This window comes from Dermochelys coriacea, chromosome 2, assembly GCF_009764565.3.
Source record: "Dermochelys coriacea isolate rDerCor1 chromosome 2, rDerCor1.pri.v4, whole genome shotgun sequence".
NCBI classification, from domain to species: Eukaryota; Metazoa; Chordata; order Testudines; family Dermochelyidae; genus Dermochelys; species Dermochelys coriacea.
The window spans coordinates 261641435-261665083 of NC_050069.1; the positions used below are offsets into that span (position 1 = coordinate 261641435).

Genomic DNA, 23649 nt, shown 5'->3' on the forward strand with positions numbered 1-23649 from the left:
CTTTGTCTCCAGACTTGATTATAATCACCTCTGCTGCTTTGCCTGTATATGTTTCTATCCTGATCCCACATCAGCTATAATCTTTGGGTGAAACCCTGGCTTTGCTGAAATCAATGGCAAAATGCCTGTTGACTTGAATGGGGCCAGGGTTTCACCCGCTTGTCCATGCCTTAGTTCCCTCTAATATTCGTTACTTCAGCTCCTTTCGCTATTGTCTCCTCAGAACCAGTGGCGAGTACCTCCCTCACTGTTCCATACGTGCAGAACAGGGTGGCCATTCACCCTTCATCTTCAGACACCTCATCTGGTTCCCGAGTCATTTCAGGTTGCAATTCAAAACCATCTTCTTTGTTGTTTTTTTAAAAAATACTTAATGGATTTACTCTAGTGTACACCACAAGCGTTGTTTATCTTTATACCCTTTCACTTCTCCCTCCACTCCTCTCACACCTACCTCCTCTCACATCCTAATGCTGCCATGAGCTCAAGTCCAGGCCTAGTCAGGGAAGCGCTTGAACATATGCTTTGCTTTTAAGTGTGGACCTAAAAATGTTGCTGAATGCAGACCTCAATGTGGGATTGAGGAGCATGTAAGAGTCCAATCTTGAGTATGAATATGGAGGGAATCAGCAGCAGGGGATGGGGAGTCAGTGGAGAATTAAGGGTTGAGCTCGGCAGAGGACAGCAGCAGCAATTGGGAAAGGGGGGGATCTATACTGGGATTCTGTTGGGGTGGTGAAAGAGCAGCAGCTGGGAGTAGGAGGCAGTGGGAATAATGTCTTGGATCCAGTCAGTGTCTTGTTATACTGATTAACTGTCTGATATAAATAATGGCATATGCCTTCCTTTAAATGCATTTGACAAGCAGTAGTAATTATCCTACGAGTGACAGAGGCACAGCATTGATCTTCAAGTCTTCTTTGCCAATTTCTCAAATCCTTGGTATTGCCAAGTGGAATGCTATGGAGCTCTCATCAAGGTGAAAATCAACCCATGTCTGTGCACCATTAAAGCCCTATTTTGAAGGTTTAGGTGATGCATAGGTCTTGAGCTGGGCCAGCTCACAGGGACGAATTTCACTTGCAGAGAATTACTGTTGTTTTTTCAGTAGTTTCCCTTAAAATAGTAATATAACATTGGAAAAATCTGTTCTTATTTAACTCTCAGTCCACTGATTATCTTTCTTGTGTCCATTTAACAAAATCTTTGCTGAGGAAAAGGGATCAGTAGCTTCTCATTCATCAGCGTTGGTCTGCATCTCAGTCTTTCTTCCAACAACCGACATCTTTTATGAATACCTCCATTTGAGTTGCTAATCCTGGGATTATATTCTTTCTTCCTTTTGGAGGTTAAGATAAATGATGTTTACAAAGATCTTACAGTGCCCACTATTACTTATTATATTGCACAAGGACACCCTACATGCCTGCTATCTGTGAGCTGTTTAAAGGCATGTAATCCATCCTATTTATAATTGAGATATTCATATATTTGTTATGGGTCCGGTTCTGCTCTCACTTACTCTGGTGTAAATCCCAGAATAGTTACTCTGGGTTCGCAGTTGAGCAATTGGAATTGAATGTAACTGAGATCAGAAGCCAATCCCATATTTTTCTTTTATTTTGGTATATTCATTTATTTTGGTTGGTTTGACATGAAAAAGAGGTTTTGACTGTTTTATAGCCCATTCTTTTCTTTATCATTACTTATTTGATGCATTCCTATGGCAATGTTTGCCATGGCAACAGGGTTCCTCGCAGTAAATTAAAAAGTTGACACGTGTCCTGTTTTTCAGAGGTGCTAGTCATCAACAGCAACCACTGACCTCGGTGGGACTTGTGGTTGCTCAGCACCTTGACAATCAGATCAGTAAACACAGATGGGAGCAGGACATGTTCTCAGCTGTCCAGTGGCAAAACTCAGCTAGCGAATTGTGAATACTGGATACTCAATGGAATAGTAGCAATGAACAGTTTGTGAATAATCCATAAACTGACATGTGACAGCAGAACATACTTGCTGTTCAAGTGCAAAGAGAGAATAAAGCCCTAATCCTTCATTGGGAACTATGTAACTGGTCTGAGGCCTAATTTTCATGAAATCATACTGCTGGTGGACAATTTGTGATGAGAGGAAAAGGATGACATTTGCTGAATATGCTGTTTCTGGCTTATAGCATCATTTCACCCGGATGCTACCTACTCCGATCAACTCAGAGAAAAAAAAATAGAGCAGAAATTCTAAAACAAACCTTTGTTCCAGCAGTGACATCCATATGCCTATCTCTCTTGGATATGATCATTTCCAGGCATTGCAAATCAGGCCCCAGTTGAGCTTCATTAATGTCAAGTTAAACACGTGCTTAAGCACTTTTCTGAATTGGGGCCGTAGCAAACAGGAGCAAAGGAAATGACAACCACTGAAATATGCCTGTAGTATGATAAGGGAGAGGGGTGTGAAAAACGAAAGCAGCAGGGAGGTATTGGGAATAACCAGCCCACATTTGTTTCACCGAGTGGCTTGGCTCTGAGCAGAGGTTCACTGTAACCGTAATTGCCATTTGCAGTTGCAGTGCATTGGGGCAATATGAGACTTTCCTTCTCCTTCACTACCAGTGGGTGTTTCCTACATCTGAGTTCCTGAGAAGCTGCTTGCAGTGCATCCTATTTACCGTGTGGGAGAGAGGAGAGGAGCCAAGCGCATTGTGCACTGATACAGAAGAAATGCCCTTTTAAGACAGTCAAACACACAGTTCTGTTTGTCTCTGTTACTAAGGCTTGGAAAGTGAACAGTAAGTCATGCCAAGCTGAAGGAAAATTGCCCGGCCCTGAGCCTAATCCTCTACTGGCATAATTCCATTGAAGTCAGTTGAGTTTCTCCTGCAGAGAAATTGGGCCCCTGACTTTTACTGAGGGCAAAGTGCAATTTTAAATCTCCAAGTGTGACACATCGATTCTCAGACCAAAAGATTCTGCTTCAGTTCTCCCCCTCCTTCCTCTTTTAGAGCCTGATCCCGGATGGTGCTGAGCACCCTCATCCACAGGATGCCCTGAACACCATCCAAATGGAGCTGAGCTGTCTGTTCGGCCCTTCCCCCACCTGAGCCGGAGCAGCAGCCAACGTGGGTCTTTTCAAAAGCGTCCCTTGACTTCCCTTTGGAGCTCAGAACCTCTGCTCATTACTAATCAGTGAAGCCGACTGCATTTGCCTTTTAAAAATGTCTCACAGACAAGTGAAGAAGACAAAATGAGGTGAGAGAGAGAGAGAGAGAGAGAGAGAGAGAGGCCCAAGCAACTTTTCAGAATATTAAAATTAATGCAGCGTCCAAACAGTCGATCCTTTCCCCAACCATGTCCCCCAATTCCAAACAGGGAAAGCAAAGATGCATCCATTTTAGTAAATAGCAGAGACTGAGGGGGAGGAAGGGTGTTCCTCTGGCACGGGTGGCTGGGAAGAGGAAGAAGCTGGATTTTAGCAGTATATATGTATATATATATAATTTTAAAAAGATATGGAACAGCAGATCAGTGTCCTAAGATTGTTTCAGAGGGTGGTAGGGTTAGGGTATTTTGTGCATCTCAGATGATTGTGCCCCTTTTGTTTACCTTACAGTCACTTCTCCATCTCCTGGGTTTATACCTTACCTTAGTGTTTGAAGTTGTATATAAAGACATTTCCTGCCAGGGTAGAGAGCAGAGAGGCAAAGCCCCCACGTGATATGAAGTCAAATGTTATCTTACTGTGAGAAAACATATGCCAAGTGCCGCATTCAGTTTATGATAAGAGTTTAACTTAAACACAACAAAAGCTGAGTCATCCCAAGCTAAAGCCAAAATATTGTGTTTATCACGGGCTGTGGTAGCTATGATATCGCAGCCAAGAAGCCAGTGCGATTTAATGGCTAGAAAATGGGACTGGAATAAGGACTCTTGAGTTCCATTTCTGGCTCGGGCACTAATTTTGTGTGTGTGTGTGTGAGACCCTGGGTGAGTCACTTAGGCCAACATTTAAGGCAGCTATTTAAGGCTAAGCAATATATGAGTAGCTAAATACAAATGACCAATTTTTCAGAGGTGCTGAGTATCCACTGCTCAGACCACTCCAGATCATGAATATGGAGTCTAAATACCATTAGGTAGCCGAGTTTGAAACTTTTGGCGTTAGGGTGGGATTTTCAAAAGCACTTACCTTGTGCTCCTACCTCCTGTATTAGGGTTTGTGCTCCTGACTCACTTAGGCACTTTTAAAAATCCCACCCTTCATGTCTCAGCTTCCCCATGTGTGAAAAAGAGCTAATATCTACCTCACTCTGGTACAGCAATTAGAACTTTCAAAGCAACCTCTGCACAAATGTTGAAGTATTAAAATGGCAATAGTATTGCTCTCCTATATCACAGGAGTGAGATGAGCATTAATTAATTAATGTTGGTAAAGGAATTATGTGTGTTTTATTCTTATTATTTCAGTGACTCTATTGGTGCACAGGAAGGGTTAAGGATGCAGTTTCAATCTTAATTTGGGATCTCATTGTTTTTATGGATTTAAATGAGTTCCCTGATGTAGTCTAGTTTTGTCTGTTTACTTAAAATTTATTTTTAATCTATAAATTTCCTTTCCCTGTTTTTTTAACAGGGTGTTTTTATCATTATGGGTTGATATTCAGGTCAACATCTTGTGGAACTTTACAACATCATAAGACACTATGCTTATCCTATTAAAGGGATACTCTTGGGTCAAATTTGCCCCAGCTTTAGGTTTCTTTCTTATTTGTTTGTTTTTAAAAGATTTTACTGAAGTTAAGACTAATAAACTGCTTTTCAACTGCTTTTGTTTTTAAACAGTCCCAGTGGAAACAATTTTACCTCTTTCCTCCCCCAATAGACAAATCTCCCCTTGTGTTTGTAACCCAAATACCACAGCACCATACTAGTGGGATGCACTGTTTAGTACATACACCAGTGAACTATATTAGTGTATGAGAGCAAGAAAGGGAAACTGGGTTAAAACTGGAGATAAAGAAAAGTGAAACTGACTAGGCTGTTTTCAGTGTCCAAACTGAGAGGAAGGCAAAGGGGAAATAAACATACAAAACAGTGGGATGTAAATGAGATTTTTCAAAGGCACAAGGATAATTTACGTGTGCGATTTCCACTAAAAGTCAGTAGTGGTACGTGGCCTCACTACCCTTGGTGGTTTTAGAAAAACCTCTCCCCTACATTCAGTCACTCATAGTAAATCTCAGGATTTATTAGTAACGTTGATGAGGATGCTGTTTCTTTTAAATATGATTTTTAACCTGACAGGCTCCGTTTAAGACTGACTGGACATCAGTGTGACCTGAACGGATCTTGGTAGTAAACCCCACGGTACAAACAGTTGTCCCCCTTTCTTCACAGCTCTTCCATTTCACTCTCTTATTACTGCAGAGTCACTTCTCTTCTATGATTACTTTTTCTTTCCCCTCCTTCCTCTCGCTGTCTGGGTCCAAGCAGAGTGGGTGCCTGGCTGGTAAAGAAATTAGGGTGACCAGACAGCAAATGTGAAAAATCAGGACGGGGGGGAGGGGTAATAGGAGCCTATATAAGAAAAAGACCCAAAAATCAGGACTGTCCCTATAAAATTGGGACATCTGGTCACCCTAAAAGAAATAGCAGTGGGCCAGAAGCTCAGTTCATCCTGCGCCACATCTATCACAGGAACAAAGGGGGAGCGGCTTTGCAGTACCTTTGCATTCCATATTCCTAGCCTTGCCAGGGCCTATGGAAAAACTAGAGCAGTCTTAGAGCTGGTTTAAGTCATGCTGCCCTTGGCCCCATCAAGGCTGAAAACAGCGCAGAGTACCCCAGCACTGCCCTTTCTTCTCTACCCGCCCCGGCACACTCCCTACATCTGAAAGGTGGAGCCCTGGAGTCATTCCAGCAGTTCTGTACTAGCTAGGTATCCCCTTACATGGGGGAGGGGTATCTCCCAGGGGTGCCAGTGGAACCCACACACCTTCTGGGTGTGGTGTTCTGTCCCCTCTAGTGGCATCGAGACCACTTAGAGAGAAATTGAGTCTGCTCTATAGCCTTAGCTAACAGGCAGTTGGCTTTTAGCTCATGCTGTAGAGGCTCATGCACTAAGTTTGAAGTCCCCAGTCATCCCCGTCCATTCTGGCTCCTTTATGCTGCTAGAGCAGGGGTAGGCTCTGCATTTTAATTTAATTTTAATGAAACTTCTTAAACATTATAAAAACCTTATTTACTTTACATACAACAATAGTTTAGTTATATATTATAGACTTATAGAAAGAGACCTTCTAAACACATTAAAATGTATTACTGGCACACGAAACCTTAAATTATAGTGAATAAATGAAGACTCGGTACACCGCTTCTGAAAGGTTGCTGACTCCTGTGCTAGAGTATACAGAAATCTGGTCCCACATTTCAGGAAGTTTTAGAGTATTATATAGCTCCAACTCAGCCAGGGCAGTAGCTGAGAGGTCAACATATGACTTGTCACTGGCCCAGCAGCATGTAGCAATGCAGGACTGTATATCCTATGGTAGGTGGCCCACAGAACAGTCAGGGATTATTTATTGTTTCTGTTGGGGCAATGCCTGTAGAGAGCATGAGCAATGTCATCATGTCCTTTTAGAAACGCTTGAGTGAAAACCTGTGATTTCCATGCAAAGTAAATAACGCATAGTAAAAAGGAAAACATCTCCCACTTCTAACAAATCTTTCCCCGAGAAGGATCTCAGAGCATTTACAATGTGATTTGTAAGCTATCCATGCATTACTCCCTCCACTATTCATATTTGGTACTGTTTCATTAGCAACAAGGGACAAGCCGGCCGAGCTGTAGGAAACAGATCTTTACTACGTATGCCGAGAGGTCTGTGTGACATGCTGAATTCTAGAGTTTTGTAGCAGTCTTGCTCCAGCCTGCCTATCCAAGCCCCTTGTATCTTAGGGCTGGCAGAACTTATGCTCGCTCAAGCTGCCCCCACAACCCAACATGAGCCGTGTCACACTGAACTAGGTGTCACTGTGTCACCCTGAAATGTGACTCTCTTTCTCCAGTTCTACTCATCATATTACAGTCACCTCTCAGGGTGGAGAGCAATAGTACACAGTAGTTTTTTGGGCAGGAAGTGTAGAACAGTTTCATTATTTCATGGGGAATTGAGACAATGTCATTGCCAGAAATGGGTGAATTGACTTGGAAGGCAGAGCCTGTTCCTCTAGTAATACCTATGGAATCAAGTAAACGAGAAATCTGTTTCTCTGCATAGTTCAATACAAAACAATGCATCTCTTCTGCAACTTTCAGCCATTCCGGCTGCCGTTTATTGCCACTACACAAGGCTGAATATAAACATCTGAAGTTTCTAAACATGCCATCTGAAAATGTGTTATGCAGTATATAGATGAGCAGTGGTGTTTTCCAGCCTATTGCTAAGAATGTGCAAGGAGAGAACCCGGACTGGCCAGGAGACACACAAATGCTGCCATATCTATGCCTTGTAACACCAACTTCACAGCAACTGGCAGGATTTCTAAAAGCTTTCCTGGCTCTGACAGGGCTTGACTGATGAGGTTAGAAGGCTGTTTTGTTTGTACTTTATTTTCTCCCCTACCAGTTTCTGTCTCCACCCTGGATTGGAATTGCAGTTCTGTAATACATTTGCATGCTAATGTGCTAAGTGGTGAGTGGGACAAGGGGCTTTGCCCCTTTCCACTGCCTTTCCCCATTCCTGATAAGAGAATGAATGAGCAGTTTCGCTGCTTCTCTGCTTCTCCTGTCAGTTTGTCACCTGTTTCCTTTCCCTGTGCTGCATTTCTCAGTGAAGGCCCCATCAGCTCGTTCCTTTCCTCTAGTCTTTGTAAGGAAGAGCACGGCAAGCCCTAAAGCAGGAAACCATAAACCAAGATAACACCCGCAACCTCATTCTCTGCTGAGTCTGGGTTAGTGAGAGAAACATTGTATTAGTCAGTCCCAGGAGTCACAAACCTCACTTCCCCTCCTTCAGGATTAAGGGTTTCACACTCCCAGCCAACCCACTACTCTGGAAGTCCCAAAGTAGTCTGTTCCTCCCTCCAGCCCCTGCATTGTTCCTCCATATGTGGCCTATATACCCAGGCTTTCCATGTGGGAGTGGCCTTTTACTTTGATCACAGGTTTCAGAGTAGCAGCCGTGTTAGTCTGTATTCGCAAAAAGAAAAGGAGTACTTGTGGCACCTTAAAGACTAACAAATTTATTAGAGCATAAGCTTTCGTGAGCTACAGCTCACTTCATCGGATGCATTTCATCCGATGAAGTGAGCTGTAGCTCACGAAAGCTTATGCTCTAATAAATTTGTTAGTCTCTAAGGTGCCACAAGTACTCCTTTCCTTTTACTTTGAGTTGGTCAAGCTGTCTCAAGTGACTCACAAATGTGAGTATCAACCTCAGGGCAGACTTCCAGGGTCACAGAGTCAATGTTAGAATCTTTACCCTGATCAGAGGACAACAACGCATAAAAGTAAGCAAGGCCATTATCCCATTTTTCCTTACTCTTTCTGAAGCACACAGCCCAGCTGAGATGCATCTGATCTGAAGGTTTTGATACACCTCAGCTATACCGAGGAAGTACAACCTCAAATGAGATGTATCTAGTGCTACTCAAAGCCGCGGTAGTTCAGTACAGACAGACTCCTCGTACAGCTTATGCATCTCTTAGGCAGAGCTGCATTTAAGATTTGCATTGTGAGGTATATGATCTCATTTACACTGCATCTAAATCTATCAGATATATTAATGAAGTACACAGTGCCTCCTGGTACTGGCTTAGGTCTCTGGAAGAGAACAGGGTTTAATTTTGGGCACCATATTTAATGGGACCCTATAAAGCTGCCCTGAAAACTTCCTTGTAAAGCTGGGTGCTTTTTTTTTTGTCTGCTCAGATTCTTTAAGATCTTATAAAGGGATTTCTCAGATTTTAACACACACCTCCAAACTAATTCCTTTTAAAATAGCTCTATACTTTCGTCTTCTTTGGGGACTTACAGGCTATTACCTGTGGGGTGTTTTTTTAAAAACAACAACCACATTGCATTCTGCCTTCAGATAAGACAGACAGAATGAAGAGAGTTCTGTGCACAGTGACTAGAATAATAGCCTTGGAAAATGAGGTCTATGAGGTGAAACCTAAAAGAACCGTGTGTGTGCATCTGGAGAAAAACTGAGATGGCAATTATCTGGGAATGGTTAAAGATGTTATAAAGGAGACAGGAATCAATTATTCCCTCTCGTTGTTAGGGACAGAATAAGAAGTGGGTTTCCAAGACAGCAGGGAGAAATTACGTTAAATGTTAAGGAAAAAATTTCATAAGAAAAATTAGGCAATGGAGCTAGCTGCCAAGGGAGGATGTGAATCAGCATCAGAGCAGATATTCAAGGCTAGACAGCCATCTGTTAAAGAATAATGAGATCAGGTCTGCCACAATGCCAAGAAATGGGTTAAATGACCTAGTTTACGTTTCTTAGTATTTTGGCTAGAGTGAGGCCTGAGGAAATAGTAGCCAGAATGACTGGTAACTTAACTTGATAATTATTGGGTTATGCCCTGTGTCTCTGGGGGACCATCTAATAAACCAGTAGTTGCTGATGAGCTACCCAGATTCAGCAGTTATCAACCTGCTTCTTCACCACTGGAAGGATGTGGTAGGGATCTGAAGTGCTAGTTAACATTAGGTTGTGGATGGTAAATGTAGCTCATTATGGGTTCATTACCTCTTCTAGATCATAGATTGGTGATGCTGCTAGTAACACTGAGTAACAAGGTTAAATGATAGGCAGCGGTCACCATTATAGCATTTGCCAGCAGTTACCTCTCAGTTGGTGTTTGAATCATGCCACGTGGCCATATACTTAGAATAGGAAAGACCTGTGAAATGGGAAAGCACCCGGGCCCAAAAGCTGATGTGTGAATTGTATGGCTCCTTCAACGAAAAGCTTTCACACATACTACTTTAGATGTGCCACCATTTCTTACCACGGAGATTCTCCTATCTGCCATTTTTTGTCTGCATTACACTATGGTGGCATGTATGGGTTGCAAACAGCCAGCAGGCACTGAGAGATAATACCTTCTTACCCAGCACTGGCACTGGCTATAATGGCCCTGGCACAGGGGTGTGCTCAAACAAGAGTGGGCAGGAGGGGAATGGGATTGTACTGCAAGCTGCTACAAGATAACATCATCACCAGTGACAGGCTACCATAACCCAGGGGAGCCTCTGGAACATCTATATTACACTGGGGCTAGTTTGATGCTTGGATCAACTCGATGAGCATACAGGTGACTTAAAGCTAACATGCCCGCCCCACTATCCAGGGCTGTATTTCCTAAAGGGGAAGCACAGAATCTGACCCCCATGGTATAGACTTAGGGCCCAGTCCTGTACTGGTTTATGATCACTCTTCCCACTGCTTTCCCAGGGATTCTACTTGAGAGTCACAGTAAGTACAGTTGTAACTCTGCAGGATGGGCCTTTGAACACTTAAACCATTACAATGACACAGTTGCCACTGTGCTGCTGTACTGCTTCAGTGTAGACACTATCTATGCCAACGGAAAGGGTTCGCCCATCACGGTAGTTAATCCACCTACCCGAGAGGTAGTAGCTAAGTCAATGAGAGAATTCTTCTGTCAACCTAGCACTGTATATGCCAGGGGTTAGGTCGGCTTAACTATGTCAGTCATGGGTGTGGATTACTCACACCCCTGAGCAACTTAGTCGGGTTGACCTAACTTGTTAGTGTATACCAGGCCTATGTCTATACTTAAATCTTTATACCAGCACAACTGTACTGCTTCTGTGTAGACATGGACTACAGTGATGGGAGGGGTTCTCCCATTGCTAGAGTTAATCCACCTCCCCAGGAGGCAATAACTAGGTCTACAAAAGAATTCTTCCATTGACCTAGTACACTGGGGGTTAGGTTGGCATAGCTACATCTCAGCGGTGTGGATTTTTCACATCCCTGAGGGATGTAGCTATACCAATGCAAGTTTCAAGTGTAGACCAACCCTTAGGGTAGTCAGTAGAGAGAGTGGGAAAAAGACGTTTTCCTATGAAAATTTTCAATGAGAACAATTTCCCCCTTATTTTGTCAAATTTTTTGAAAGGAAAAAAACCACAAGAAACTGAACTGACATTTTTTCAGTCTTAGCAATATGAAAAACGAACATTTTCACTGTAAAGCTGAATATTGTTGGTTTTGAACTAAGAATATTAATTAAAAACTCCATTTTCAGTTGTCAGAAACAGAGAAAAAGTGTTTTGTTTTTCTTCTTTTACAAAACCCCCACTTTTTTGATATAAGCAGAAGTTGTCTTCCAAAATTTCTGTTTAATAAAAAGGCCATTTTCTGTTGAATAATTTATTCATGGAAATTTTTTGACCAGCTGTTATGGTCAGGAGTCCATTCCATGACTGCTTGCTCCAGACCATAACTAGGTAGTACCCTCTGCAATAAGAGTAAGTGGCCAGGCTTAGATTTACAAAAGTGCCAATTTGTGAATCTGGGCCTTACATATTATCATAACTGAAGGGCAGTGATATGAGCAAATGAGCATTCTGAGGAGAGTTGAGTAGATAATTGATTCTTGAGGTCAGTGACCAAACTGAAAAATAAAATTAAAAAAGTTAGTTTTGAGTTGACCCAGAATGGATTTTTCGGTTTGTTTTTTTCTCATTAAAATGAAAAATTGGAAAAAAAATGTTGTGGGTTTAACAAAATGTTTTATTTGTCTGGAAATTAATTTTTTTTAGTGTCACTTTGGTTTTGGGTTTTGCTTGTATACTTGTTGGTTTTTTCATCTAGCTTCATTTCTAGATGAAACATTTCCAAATGGAGGCCCTCCTCCCAAAAGCTATTTGCTGAATTCGCCATGAATTCATGAACACTTTCAGCCAGCTTGAAAACTGAATTTTTTCAGCAAATAAACCATTCATCTGAAAATTTTTGCCTTGTTCTAATCCAGAGCGAGGTCTCTGGTCTTTCCAGAGAAAAACAGGCCACTTAGCATTTAGAAAGAAATAACAAACATTTTGTAAAAGAGCAGGTCATTCTTTTCAGACTAGGTTCAGTTGGTAAAATGGCTTCCTAGAAAATAGAAATAATGACCTTTAGTGATTATTAGGGGGTTGGGTAATGAAATTCCCATCCACTTGCTTAATTAAAAGCAGATGTTCTTTCTGTAGTGCTTTCCACATACAGTGTGATGAGGACAGTAACAATTTATTAAAATATAATAGGGAAAATAATATCTAACTAATTGCCTATGTGGTGAGGATATGAAGATGACTAACAACTGGTTTTTATTAGGAACATCCTGCTGAAATAAGTGATTATACATATTATTTGTGACTGTATTATTTATTGAGCTATTTATTATTCAGCTTCAGCCAAATGCCACTGACAAATTTTCTGTAATGAGCTGAATACTACAATTAAAATTCGATAGACCTATAGTTACCATCTTTACTCCAGTGATTTGATACTAACATTAGACCAACCTCCTAAGCTGAGGGAATTTAAAATATATGTATATATCTTGAGTTCATGAGAAAGTTCTCCTATTGCCTGTCAATTTACTGTATTTATTCATATATTAATAACACACATAAAGAAAAAAAAGGAGGAGTACTTGTGGCACCTTAGAGACTAACACATTTATTAGTCTTTCATGGGCTAAAACCTCCTTCATCAGATGCAAGCAATGGAAAATACAGTAGGAAGATATATATATACAAACAGAGAACATGAAAAAATGGGTGTTGCCATACCAACTGTAAAGAAACTACTAGTCATCACCTTCAGCCCCTAACTAAAACCTCTCCAATGCATCATCAAGGATCTGCAACCTATCCTGAAGGACAACCCATCACTCTTACAGACCTTGGGAGACAGGCCAGTCCTTGCTTACAGACAACCTCCCAATCTGAAGCAAGTACTCACCAGCAACCACACACCACACAACAAAAGCACTAACCCAGGAACCTATCTGTGCAACAAAGCCCATTGCCAGCTGTGTCCACATATCTATTCAGGGGACACCATCATAGAGCCTAATCACATCAGCCACACTATCAGAGGCTCTTTCACCTGCACATCTACGAATGTGATATATGCCATCATGTGCCAGCAATGCCCCTCTGCCACGTACATTGGCCAAACCAGACAGTCTCTACATAAAAGAATAAATGGACACAAATCAGACGTCAAGAATTATAACATTCAAAAACCATCGGAGAACACTTCAATCTCTCTGGACACTCAACTGTAGACCTAAAGGTCGCAATTCTTCAACAAAAAAACATCAAAAGCAGACTCCAAAGAGAGACCGCTGAATTGGAATTAATTTGCAAACTGGACATCATTACATTAGGGTTGAATAAAGACTGGGAGTGGATGTGTCATTACACAAAGTAAAACTATTTCCCCATGTTTATTCCCCCCCCCACACACTGTTCCTCACATGTTCTTGTCAACTGCTGGAAATGGCCCACCTTGATTATCACTACAAAAGGTTTTTTTTCTCTCCTGCTGGTAATAGCTCACCTTACCTGATCACTCTCATTACAGTGTATATGGTAACACCCATTGTTTCATGTTCTCTGTGTATATAAAATCCCCCTACTGTATTTTCCACTGCATGCATCCGATGACGTGAGCTGTAGCTCACGAAAGCTTATGCTCAAATAAATTTGTTAGTCTCTAAGGTGCCAAAAGTACTCCTTTTTTTTTTTTGCAGATACAGACTAACACGGCTACCACTCTGAAACCTGTCAACACATAAAGAAGAAACTATGATCCATGTAAGATAATCAGAGGAAGAAATAAGTATGGGAAAGAATAGCTTGATGTGAATAAGCAGACAGAGGTATCACTATCTGGAAAATAATATTTACTACGTTGTAATAAGTTGCTTTTCCTACTGTAGTACCCCCCTGGCATCAAGTCATAGCATTGCGGGGAATTTTGCCTTTGCCACCCCTTCTGGCCATTGCCATGGCTCTGTGATGGGTTGTGTTTGCCCAAGTCTTCCGTGTCCTCACCCTCTGACCAGGTCATCTTGTAAGTTCAGCCCCCTTCCAGGGTAATGAAAGGTCGGACTATAAGTCCAAACCCACCCAAACTAATCATTCTTCTGCCCCTCACAGGCTCCACTGAAGTTCTCTGCTGCTTGGCTCCTTCTTAGAGCTCTGATGCTGCTTTCTCCCCGCAGGGTTTCTCCCATTGCCGCCCCTCCCTGGGTACTAAGGCAGCTTCCCTCAGGGACTTCCCTGCTCTTTGCAGACCCTGTATCATGGCTTCCCCCCACAGAACCTACTCTGCTCTCTGTGATGTTTTCAGCCTGAGTTCCCCACCTTTGTGCCTCTATTCTGGGTCTCCTCCCCACTCTGTGTTCAGCGCTGTTTAAATAATCATCTCTCTGATTCCCCACAGCTGGGGTCAGTCTCCATCATAGTCAGTTCAGTGGTAGCTGTCTGGTCACAGGTAAGGTTGAGCCCAGCTTACCTTAAAGGGCCAACCAGCCTTTGACATATGTCTAATAGACTTTTCATCTCCAAAATGATAGAAAAACCTTTATCATTCCCATTGTGTATGAGGAGGTTAAGGACCAGAGACAGTATATAATTTTGCTCAATGCTAAATGTTAGACTCAATGTTAGAGTCAATGTCAGAGTTGTGTTAAGAAGTTGGGAGCTCCTGGTTTCCAATCCTGTGCCCGGACCACACCTTTTATAATAAGCAAACACAGGAACATGAAAGGTGCATTATCATGGCCAAAAACCAGGGCTCTCCTCCTTTCTTAAAATATTACCAGGCAGAGTCTCCAGGAGTAGAATTTTCCCTTGAGTAACATTCATTACAAGATCCTTGAGCAATGATAGCAGAACAAGAGAGAAGGAAAAAATAAGAACATGAAACTGATGTGTAAAGACTATTCAGGGATGAGCACACAAAGATCTGATTCTTATTCATTCTGTCACTGTTATTCATGCTGATTAATATCTTACTCTGTAAATAGCCCCATTAATTTCATAGGGTGGCGCTATGTTACACTTGTATCTCCCTTCATTGTTTATTATTATTTACTCTTTGTATTACCATAACATCTAGGAGCTCTAGTTAAGGCCAGGACCTCATGGCACTAGGTGCTGTACAAACACAGAACAGAATGACAGTCTTTACCCCAAAGAGGTTACAATCTAAATATAAGACAAGATGGGTATGTACAGTCAGATGGGAGAGTACAAGGAAACAATGAGACAGTATTGGTCAGCATGGTAGGCAATGGTCTTGATACATCAGAGGTCTAACCATTCTCGATTTTTCACCAAATGAGTCACAATGTCTATGTCTTCCACAAGGTTTGGACACTAGGCCCCAGATTCTCACAAATGGCTTCTAGGCTCATCATTCTCTTTCCTTGCTAGTTTTGCAGAGCACATCCTAATATCAGCTCCCAAAGCTGGCAGTCTGGGGCTGCAGAGACACAGCTCTGACAGGGAGCAGGGTAGCAGAGAGATTGACATTACCTGCTTGCTGGCTTACACTGGAGGGCACACCCAGAAGCTTGATTGACCCTCCAGAGTGGCCCCAAGTGAGGCTCAGGAGACGCACTGTGTGATCAGAGAGAGATGTAGGGGAAGGAGTGCGTGTTCTCCTCAGCCACATGGAAAGGAAACCATTTTCTGACTCTCCAGGTCAGAGAGCCTGAAGCTGACCTGGAGCCCCCACTCTGCTTCAGAAAGCCTGAGAGCTCCTTGAGAGGCTCCTGCTGTACTGAAAGCCTGAGATCAGCCTTGGCTTGATCTGCCTGGGATGCCAACCCATTGACTAGCCCACAGAACAGACAGCAACACCAGCCTATCCATTGAACCCCAACCATGCTGCCCAACTGTGGGGACTTTGGGAAGGGCTGGGGGGCTGGGTGTTTCCTTGTTATATTGCTGTTGTGGGGTTTTAATGTGGTGTTGTAGTGCAGGTTGGGGATCCATTTAGTCACCATCCCTAAGTCTGTTTTCTGTTCCCCTCCCCTTTCATTGTTATACATGTGTCCTGTTCCAGGAAGTAAATGGTTGCTATCTTATGTGGTTTTGGTTTAGTACATTAGTTAATTTATCCTAGAGGTCACTTCACCTGGCCAATGGATGGAGGCACCAGTCATTGTGAACCTAAGGCCCATTGGTCCCAAGGGTGGTGGAGAGTCAAAGACTTCTGAGGAAGGAAGAAACAGGGACTCCACCATCTTTAGGGGCCTGGGGCACCCCACAGGCATGGAGTTTCTCTTTCTCCCCCTCTGCCACAGGACCCAGACGCAGTACAGCCAGCAGTATGTGGCCTGATCACATACTTAGTTCTATCAAAGCAATGTATCTGGCAATTGCAAGGTGATTACAAGCAGTTGATTAAATCAGGATTGAAAGAAGTAGACTTTCAGGGCCCTGCAATATTAAAGCCCCCGTGATTTTCTGGTATGTTGTGCAGCAGGGAAGTGTAATCTCAATTCTTTTATCGGAAACTATTTTTCTCGTTGTTTGGCCAATTAAAAAAAATAGGGACAGAAGATTTCCCCGGTTAAAAACTCTCTCCGTTGTTTTTTTTACTGGTTCCAGGCCATGTGGTGTATTGAAAACTGTATTAAAATTGTAAGCTATCACTTCCAATTGTCAGGGGGGGTCTCCTGGTCCTACCTGCAGGCCGAGGGGCTCCGTAGGGCAACATGCATGGCTGTGCCTAGCAGCAGTCAGTCTGCAGAAAGTCAGCCCAGAGTGCGGTGGGTTGAGTTGTGGTTCTGTGCTTTAGGGGGCAGCCTGCTTTCTCACTCTGGTTTGGGGTCCCTGTATGTTATCATTCTGAGTTCTAAGAAAAAAGGTGTGTTATACCGCAACTTTCCAGCAAGAATATTTTACATTTTTATCTAACTCAGGGGTGGCCAACCTGAGCCTGAGGAGGAGTCAGAATTTACCAATGGACATTGCCACAGAGCCCCAGTAACACATCAGCAGACCCCCATCAGCTCCCCTGCCCCCGCTCCCAGCGCCTCCCACTCACCGGCAGCCTGGCCAATCAGCTCCTCCCCCTCCCTCCCCACATCTGCCGATCAGCTGTTTCGTGGCATGCAGGAGGCTCAGAGAGGGAGGGGGAGGAGCAAGGGCAGGACAGGCTCAGGGGAGAGGGCGGGAAGGGGTGGAGTGGGGGGCAGGGCCTGTGGCAGAGCCAGGGGTTGAGCAGTCAGCACTCCCCGGCACATTGGAAAGTTGGTGCCTGTAGCTCCAGCCCTGGAGTCAGTGCCCGTACAAGGAGCCACATGTTAACTTCTGAAGAGCCGCGTGTGGCTCCGGAGCCCGAGGTTGGCCACCCCTGATCTAACTTCTCAGTGCATGTGCCACGAATATCATCGATGACAACTAGCTTCTGGAACTGAGCAATCATCCTATTGGCCTATTGGGTCCTCCATGAATAATCAAGAGAGATCAATTGATGATTGAAAAGACGAATTGAATGATTCCAACAGAGCACAATAGACTTTCCAATAGGATCCATATGAGAATTGGTGTTTTTGAAAGCATTTTTAGAGATTTTATTTTCTAGTTCACTTGAAAATTGTTGAGATGAAAATCTTTCTGGCTGATGCTAGTTCTCATAGCAAATTGGACCATTGTTCAAACCAGTGATCATAACAGATGCTTCAGAGGATGACAGTCGCTTTCCCCTTTCTCCACCACTGTAATGAACCTATTAGAGCTGATCAAGGAATTATTTTTTTCTGCATGACAAGGCTAATTCCCCACTCTGGCACTTTGAGTGCAGAAGGTGGGGGCCCGCAAGGATTCTAAATATTAATACTGGCTACTCCAGGCTTGTATTAAACTCCCAAGGTTACAGCTCTTCTCTGACCTTGGATGGGTGGATGCTGCCACCACCCAAGTGCAAAACCCCTTTGAGAGCCCAGGAAGGTGCACTTGGGATTTCCTTCCTGTGGGGTACCCTCAAGCCCTTCCACCCCCAGTCAGTGGAAGAGCTGAGAAAGAAAAAAAAAAAAGGAAATCAGTGTTGCCACCAGCTAATTAAACAACATGTGCACAAACTTCTTAGGAATAAAAATCCAATTCTGTTATTAAAAAAGGTAAATTTTATTAATAAAAAAGAGAAAGAAAATACATCTGGGAACTCAGGCTATTGCTAGATTTTAAAAGAGCAACTACAAGGATTAAGCACCAAGAATATCTTTTTTGAGGTCCAGCTTAAAGGTTATAAGCAAAACAAAGGCACCTGGGGGTTAGCACAGAGGAATCCACAATCCATAACAAAATAAAAGGAATAAACCTAATCGCATCTTCCTAGACATTTCTTGATCTACTTACATATCTGGGGTTTCCAATGAGTAGTTTCTAGGTATGTTACTGATGGTTTTTCATACCTGGCCCAAGTTTTTTTACAGCATAGCTGTTGCCCTGTCCACCTCTCCCTGGGAGAACAACAATAGACAGACAAAAGGAGAGTTTTTTCTCCATTTTAAAAAGTTCTAGCCTTCCCATTGGCTCTTTTGGCCAGGTGTCTACTCACTTCCTTTTACCTATGCATAGCAGTGAGACTTTTTAACCCTTTACAGGTAGAGCAATTAGAGAACAGTTACTAAGAGGGATTTTTTAGCTGCTGGCTGGCTGGGTGTCCATAAAAGGGAGCTTCCCTTCCCCCTTCATTTATCACACTGCACCATTTAATATTTCAACAAAAAGGGGAAAAATCAGTTTCATCAATTTTTTTCTTCAATGTTTTTCAGCAGTTGTAAAACCCCCTGAGAACTGATTTTTTGTTTTCTATTGTTTTCAGCATCTGGAAACCAAAACTGTTTTCAGGAGCTGAAACCCAAAATATTCAATTTAAAACAAAAAAAGTTTGGTTTTCTGTTCTGGAAACAGTTTTTTGTTTTTGACGAGAACCTGACATTTTTCAATGAAAAGATTTTTTGGCCCACAAAAATTGCCATTAGCTTGAAATGCCATTTTCCATTAAAAAAAGATTTGATGGAAAAATTTTGACCTATACCTATGTAAATGTATGATGTACTACTTTGCGTGGGGAGTGTGCCTATGCTGATATGCTCATGAGAGACTCTGTAAGATACCCTTTACTAGGAAAAGCTTCTCATTACCCCATTAATATGAAAATTAACAACCCTGTCATTGAATTCCAGCTTGGGCTATTTATAATATGTACTGAAGGGGAACATTTTTACATATATATAAGCAAATGAAGTAAAATGCTATTGATTTAGCCTTTAGCCATGTTTAAACATAAATGAAATAAAAGCACATGATACACCCAGTTAAACGTACACAAGCTACCATTTAGAAAGCTAACCAGGCTATTAGAATTATTCATATATACAACACACACCAGTTCATGCAATCCTGTTTCTGCATGCACATTGTTCCTTTAAGATTTCTTTTAAGGAAAGTACTGAGACACCAGTGTGCTTTCTGAGATCTTCACCTGGAAGTCCCATCAGCCTTTGCAATATCAGGCCTTCTCTATATTAGAAAACCTGCCCCAAAGAGAATTGTTCTTGGTACACTGGTACAAAGTCCCAATATAAATGCACTTAAACCAATTTAGTTTAATATATTTAAACGACTGAATGCTTTTCACTCAAAGTTTCCTTGAAACAGTTCTCATGGCTGCTCATTTAAATCCATCTGCCCATTTCATATACAATGTATGAAAATAAATTTCCAACAATTACACTGTTTGTATGTTGCTAGGCAAAAATATCTACCCAAATACAATTTGACTATGCTGTGCTTTTGAGTCAGCAAGTGTTGGCCAAATGTCAATACAATTCTATAATTGCCATTTTGTGAACATAGCGCCATAAATATCACCATGTCTAACTTTTCTGTACTGATGTAAATTCGTACTTCAAACACTCCCACTTTTTTTATAAACTGGACATTTGACTAGCACTTGTAGCCCAACTCAATGGCATATCATTAACACTAAGGTTAAATAAGTTAGGCACGACCCTCAAACTTCCCCCCAGACCGTCACTCCAATATTAAATAGGCTTTGTGTATGTTTTAAATCAGTGGCTCTCAACCTTTCCAGACTACTGTATCCCTTTCAGGAGTCTGATTTGTCTTGTGTACCCCAAGTTTCATCTCACTTAAAAACTACTTGCTTACAATAAAAAAGCAGAAGTGTCTGAAGTGTCAAAAGCACACTATTGTTGAAAAAATTGCTTACTGTCATTTTTACCATATAATTATAACATAAATCAATGGAATGTAAATATTGTACTTACATTTCAGTGTATCGTATATAGAACAATATAAACATGTCATTGTCTGTATGAAATTTTAGTTTATACTGAGTTTGCCAATGCTTTTTATGTAGCCTGTTGTAAAACTAGGCGAATATCTAGATGAGTTGATGTACCCCCTGAAAGACTTCTGCATAATCCCAGGAGTATGTGTACCCCTGCTTGAGAACCACTGTTTCAAATAACAGTTATGTTGGTAGAAGGTTCCAGATTAGCAGCCCTGAGGCTGAAATCTTCAATTGATCCCCCTTCAATTGATCCTTCAATTGATATGAATATCCTTGTAATATAAGCTTGTCTGTGCTGTCCTACTCATGGTTTGCAACACTGATCTAGATGGACCACTGAAGAAGTCATTCCAGATTCCATTCCCACTCAACTCTAGGTCTCTCTGACCAGACTATCAAGTACTAAGAGATAGTGCTAGTGTAACCCCCTGGTCAGAGTGTGGTACAGGTCCCCTTCTGAACCAATCCACAGAGGATATGAGTCTGTTATAGCCTCAGGCAGACAGCTTTAGCTCACACTGTTGCCATTCATGCTTTTAGTTATGGAGGTCCCCAATTCAATCCTGGGGCATCAGCCAAGCTGGGGGCTGGGGATCACAGTTGTTTTGATGATAAAATGTCAAGGGTAGAAACACCTGTTTTATGCCATAGGAAAATTGAGATTCTCCCAGCTTTCCAGAGTTATGAGACAATTAAATATTATTATTTCTATAGAGATAGTGCCCAGAAACTCCAAACAGGATGCTCAATTTCATCAATGTTAAGGCTAGAAGGGACCATTAGATTATCTAGCCTGACCGCCTGTATAACACAGGTAGAGAACTCTAGAAGTGCCACCAGTGCCTGACACCCCTGCAAAGACTTGACAAAGGCTTGACAAAGCCCTGGCTAGGATGATTTAACTGGGACTTGGTCCTGCTTTGAGCAGGGGGTTGGACTAGATGACCTTCTGGGGTCCCTTCCAACCCTGATATTCTATGATTCTATGATTCTATGACAGGGAATTGATTACCTGAGATATGCCCAGATGATCCTAACTGGTGCTTCACAGCCATGCTGCAGAGGAAAGCAAAACACAAAACAAAACAAAACAAAAATGCAACCCCAAGGTCCCTGTTGATCTAATTTTGGGGAAAATCCCTTCCCATCCCCAAATCTGCTCATCAGTTTCACCCTGACCATGTGAGCAAGACACACCAGACCAACATCTAAGAAAGAGGGTTCTCCTCACCAACTCAGAATGTCATGCCACCCCGATCAGTGTCTCATGTCCAGCTGTGACCAAACTCTGATGCTCAGAGCAAAGGTGGGGGGACACCCTAGAATGAAACAAATTGTGCATTGTGGAAAAAGTTCCTTCCTGACCCCTACAAATGATGGCTGAAGCCCTGAAGCATAAGATTCCATTCCAGTCATTGTTTTAATGCAGATTGGGGCACCATTGTGCTAGTCAGTGTACAGTCTCATAGAACAACACGGCATATGCCCCAAACAGCTTATATCCTAAGTGTCAGATGGTGTCCTGCCCTGCACATGGCTGCCCGACGCCCCCTTCTGCCAGTGCACTGTACCACTGCTTCAGCACACAGGCAGTAGCAGACTCCACAGAGCCACTGTGTCCCCCCTTGGGCATGTGGGCGAGAAGGGATGGAAGGGTATGGAGAGAACATTGGTCAAAGGTTCTCTCGGGGGGCAGGGGATAGCTCCGTGGTTTGAGCATTGGCCTGCTAAACCCAGGGTTGTGAGTTCAATCCTTGAAGGGGCCATTTAGGAATCTGGGGCACAAATTGGGGATTGGTCCTGCTTTTGAGCTGGGGGTTGGACTAGATGACCTCCTGATGTCCCTTCCAACCCTGATATTTTATGATTCCTCTATGCCCAGAGGCATGGCTGTTCAACCTGCTGAGGAGTGCATGCTGCACAGGGATGGGCCCAGCACTGTTTACTCCCTTCCCTGGAGCAGCAGAGGAACCAGGAGGCAGACTGTGACTCACCAGGTTTCTAGGCTCACCTCCCGGCAAGGTGCAACTATGCACTAGTCCTCAGTCGGGCGGATCACAGTCTGGCTAGCCATAAGGTGCAGGGGTGGTACAGTGAGGAATAGCATAGGCGTGGCGAGAGGAGAGGGAGCAGTGGTAGCACAGGGAGAGATGGTGGAGAGGTGATGGTACAGTGGAAGGTGTTACCAGGGGAGGACCTGGCAGCACTTCCCCGAGCGACTGACCACAGTCCTGCCTGAGTGCACTCCTGGATGTTGGAACTTTGCTAAGTAATGGCAATGGAGGAGGATATTTATCCACTGGACGGTCATGCTAGTTGGTGAGGCAAAGGGCTACAGCCAGATTTACCGTGGTATTCGTATTGTTGATTTCTTGTGACCATATTTTCCAAAATGAATGCCTTGTTTCCTTCCCTTCCCCATCCCCAGTAAAGTTTCCAGTTTTATCCAGACTCAGGGCTTGCGAGCAGGGAAGTATTGCTCTTAGGGCAGGGAGGGCATTTAGGTTTTTCTCAGGGTTCTGGGGGGTGGGGCCTTGAGCCAGTGCATTTTGTCAACTTAGAAAGGAACCCCTCAATATTAGTACCCGTCCCTTTTTGTTGGCAGAAGGGACCACACAGATATGGCTCTAGGAGAAGCAGGCGAGGCTGGTGGAATGGACGGGGCTGGGTAACAGACAAGAGCAGAGAGGTGGGAGAGGCAGAACTGTGAAGGGCACTGAGAGATGTTCATTTTCACCTCTGGCACATAATGAGATCTTTAGCATCACGATCTTTACAGTCAACTTGTTTTGTCCGATGTCAGGCCTAACCTCACTTTAGCAGCCAATATCTCACAAACTGATAGCGTGAGTGGCTAGGGCTTGCTGAAGCAGCTCTCACAAAAAGTCACAACTGAAATCTTTACAGAACTGAAGGGGCTGACTTCCACCTTCAGAGAAAGTCTGAGGAAAATGCAGTTTTCTTCCGCTAGAAATATGATCTTTCCTTCATCTCTGCCATCTTCTACACAATCTGCCAGGTCTAGACACAACTTGGGAGACCGAATGCATGTGCAAAAGCAACAGTAAGCTGCTGATCACTGGTTCTGTAACAATGATTGGAAAGAAAATGTACTAGTTACTGATTTGGCGCAGTGGGCAGCCTACTTAGGGAAGGGTCAGGAAAGGGAGAGCCGGGGTGGTGCATTCAAAACCAAGGTGCAGAGGTTGAGCTAGGAGGTGAAGTGGTAAGCTGTTCATGCCTGTGGTATTCTGATTCTTCTACTGTTC

The 23649-nt window shown here is 43.0% G+C and overlaps 1 protein-coding gene across 7 annotated transcripts in view; it reads left to right on the forward strand.

The window, feature by feature from the left end:
• Positions 1–2490: 2490 nt before the first annotated feature.
• GHRHR (growth hormone releasing hormone receptor) overlaps positions 2491–23649 on the forward strand; it is a 70051-nt gene continuing 48892 nt past the window's right edge. For 3 of the 7 annotated variants that reach the window (XR_005291342.2, XM_038391949.2, XM_038391950.2), the window contains exon 1: positions 2491–3251. Coding sequence is in view for 4 of the 7 variants with exons in the window: in XM_038391949.2 (XP_038247877.1) it covers positions 3247–3251 (5 nt within the window). In the remaining 3 variants the exon portion in view is untranslated. The remainder of the gene's footprint in view (positions 3252–23649) is intronic. The other 4 variants (XM_038391944.2, XR_005291341.2, XR_005291340.2 and 1 more) reach the window with 4 other exon arrangements.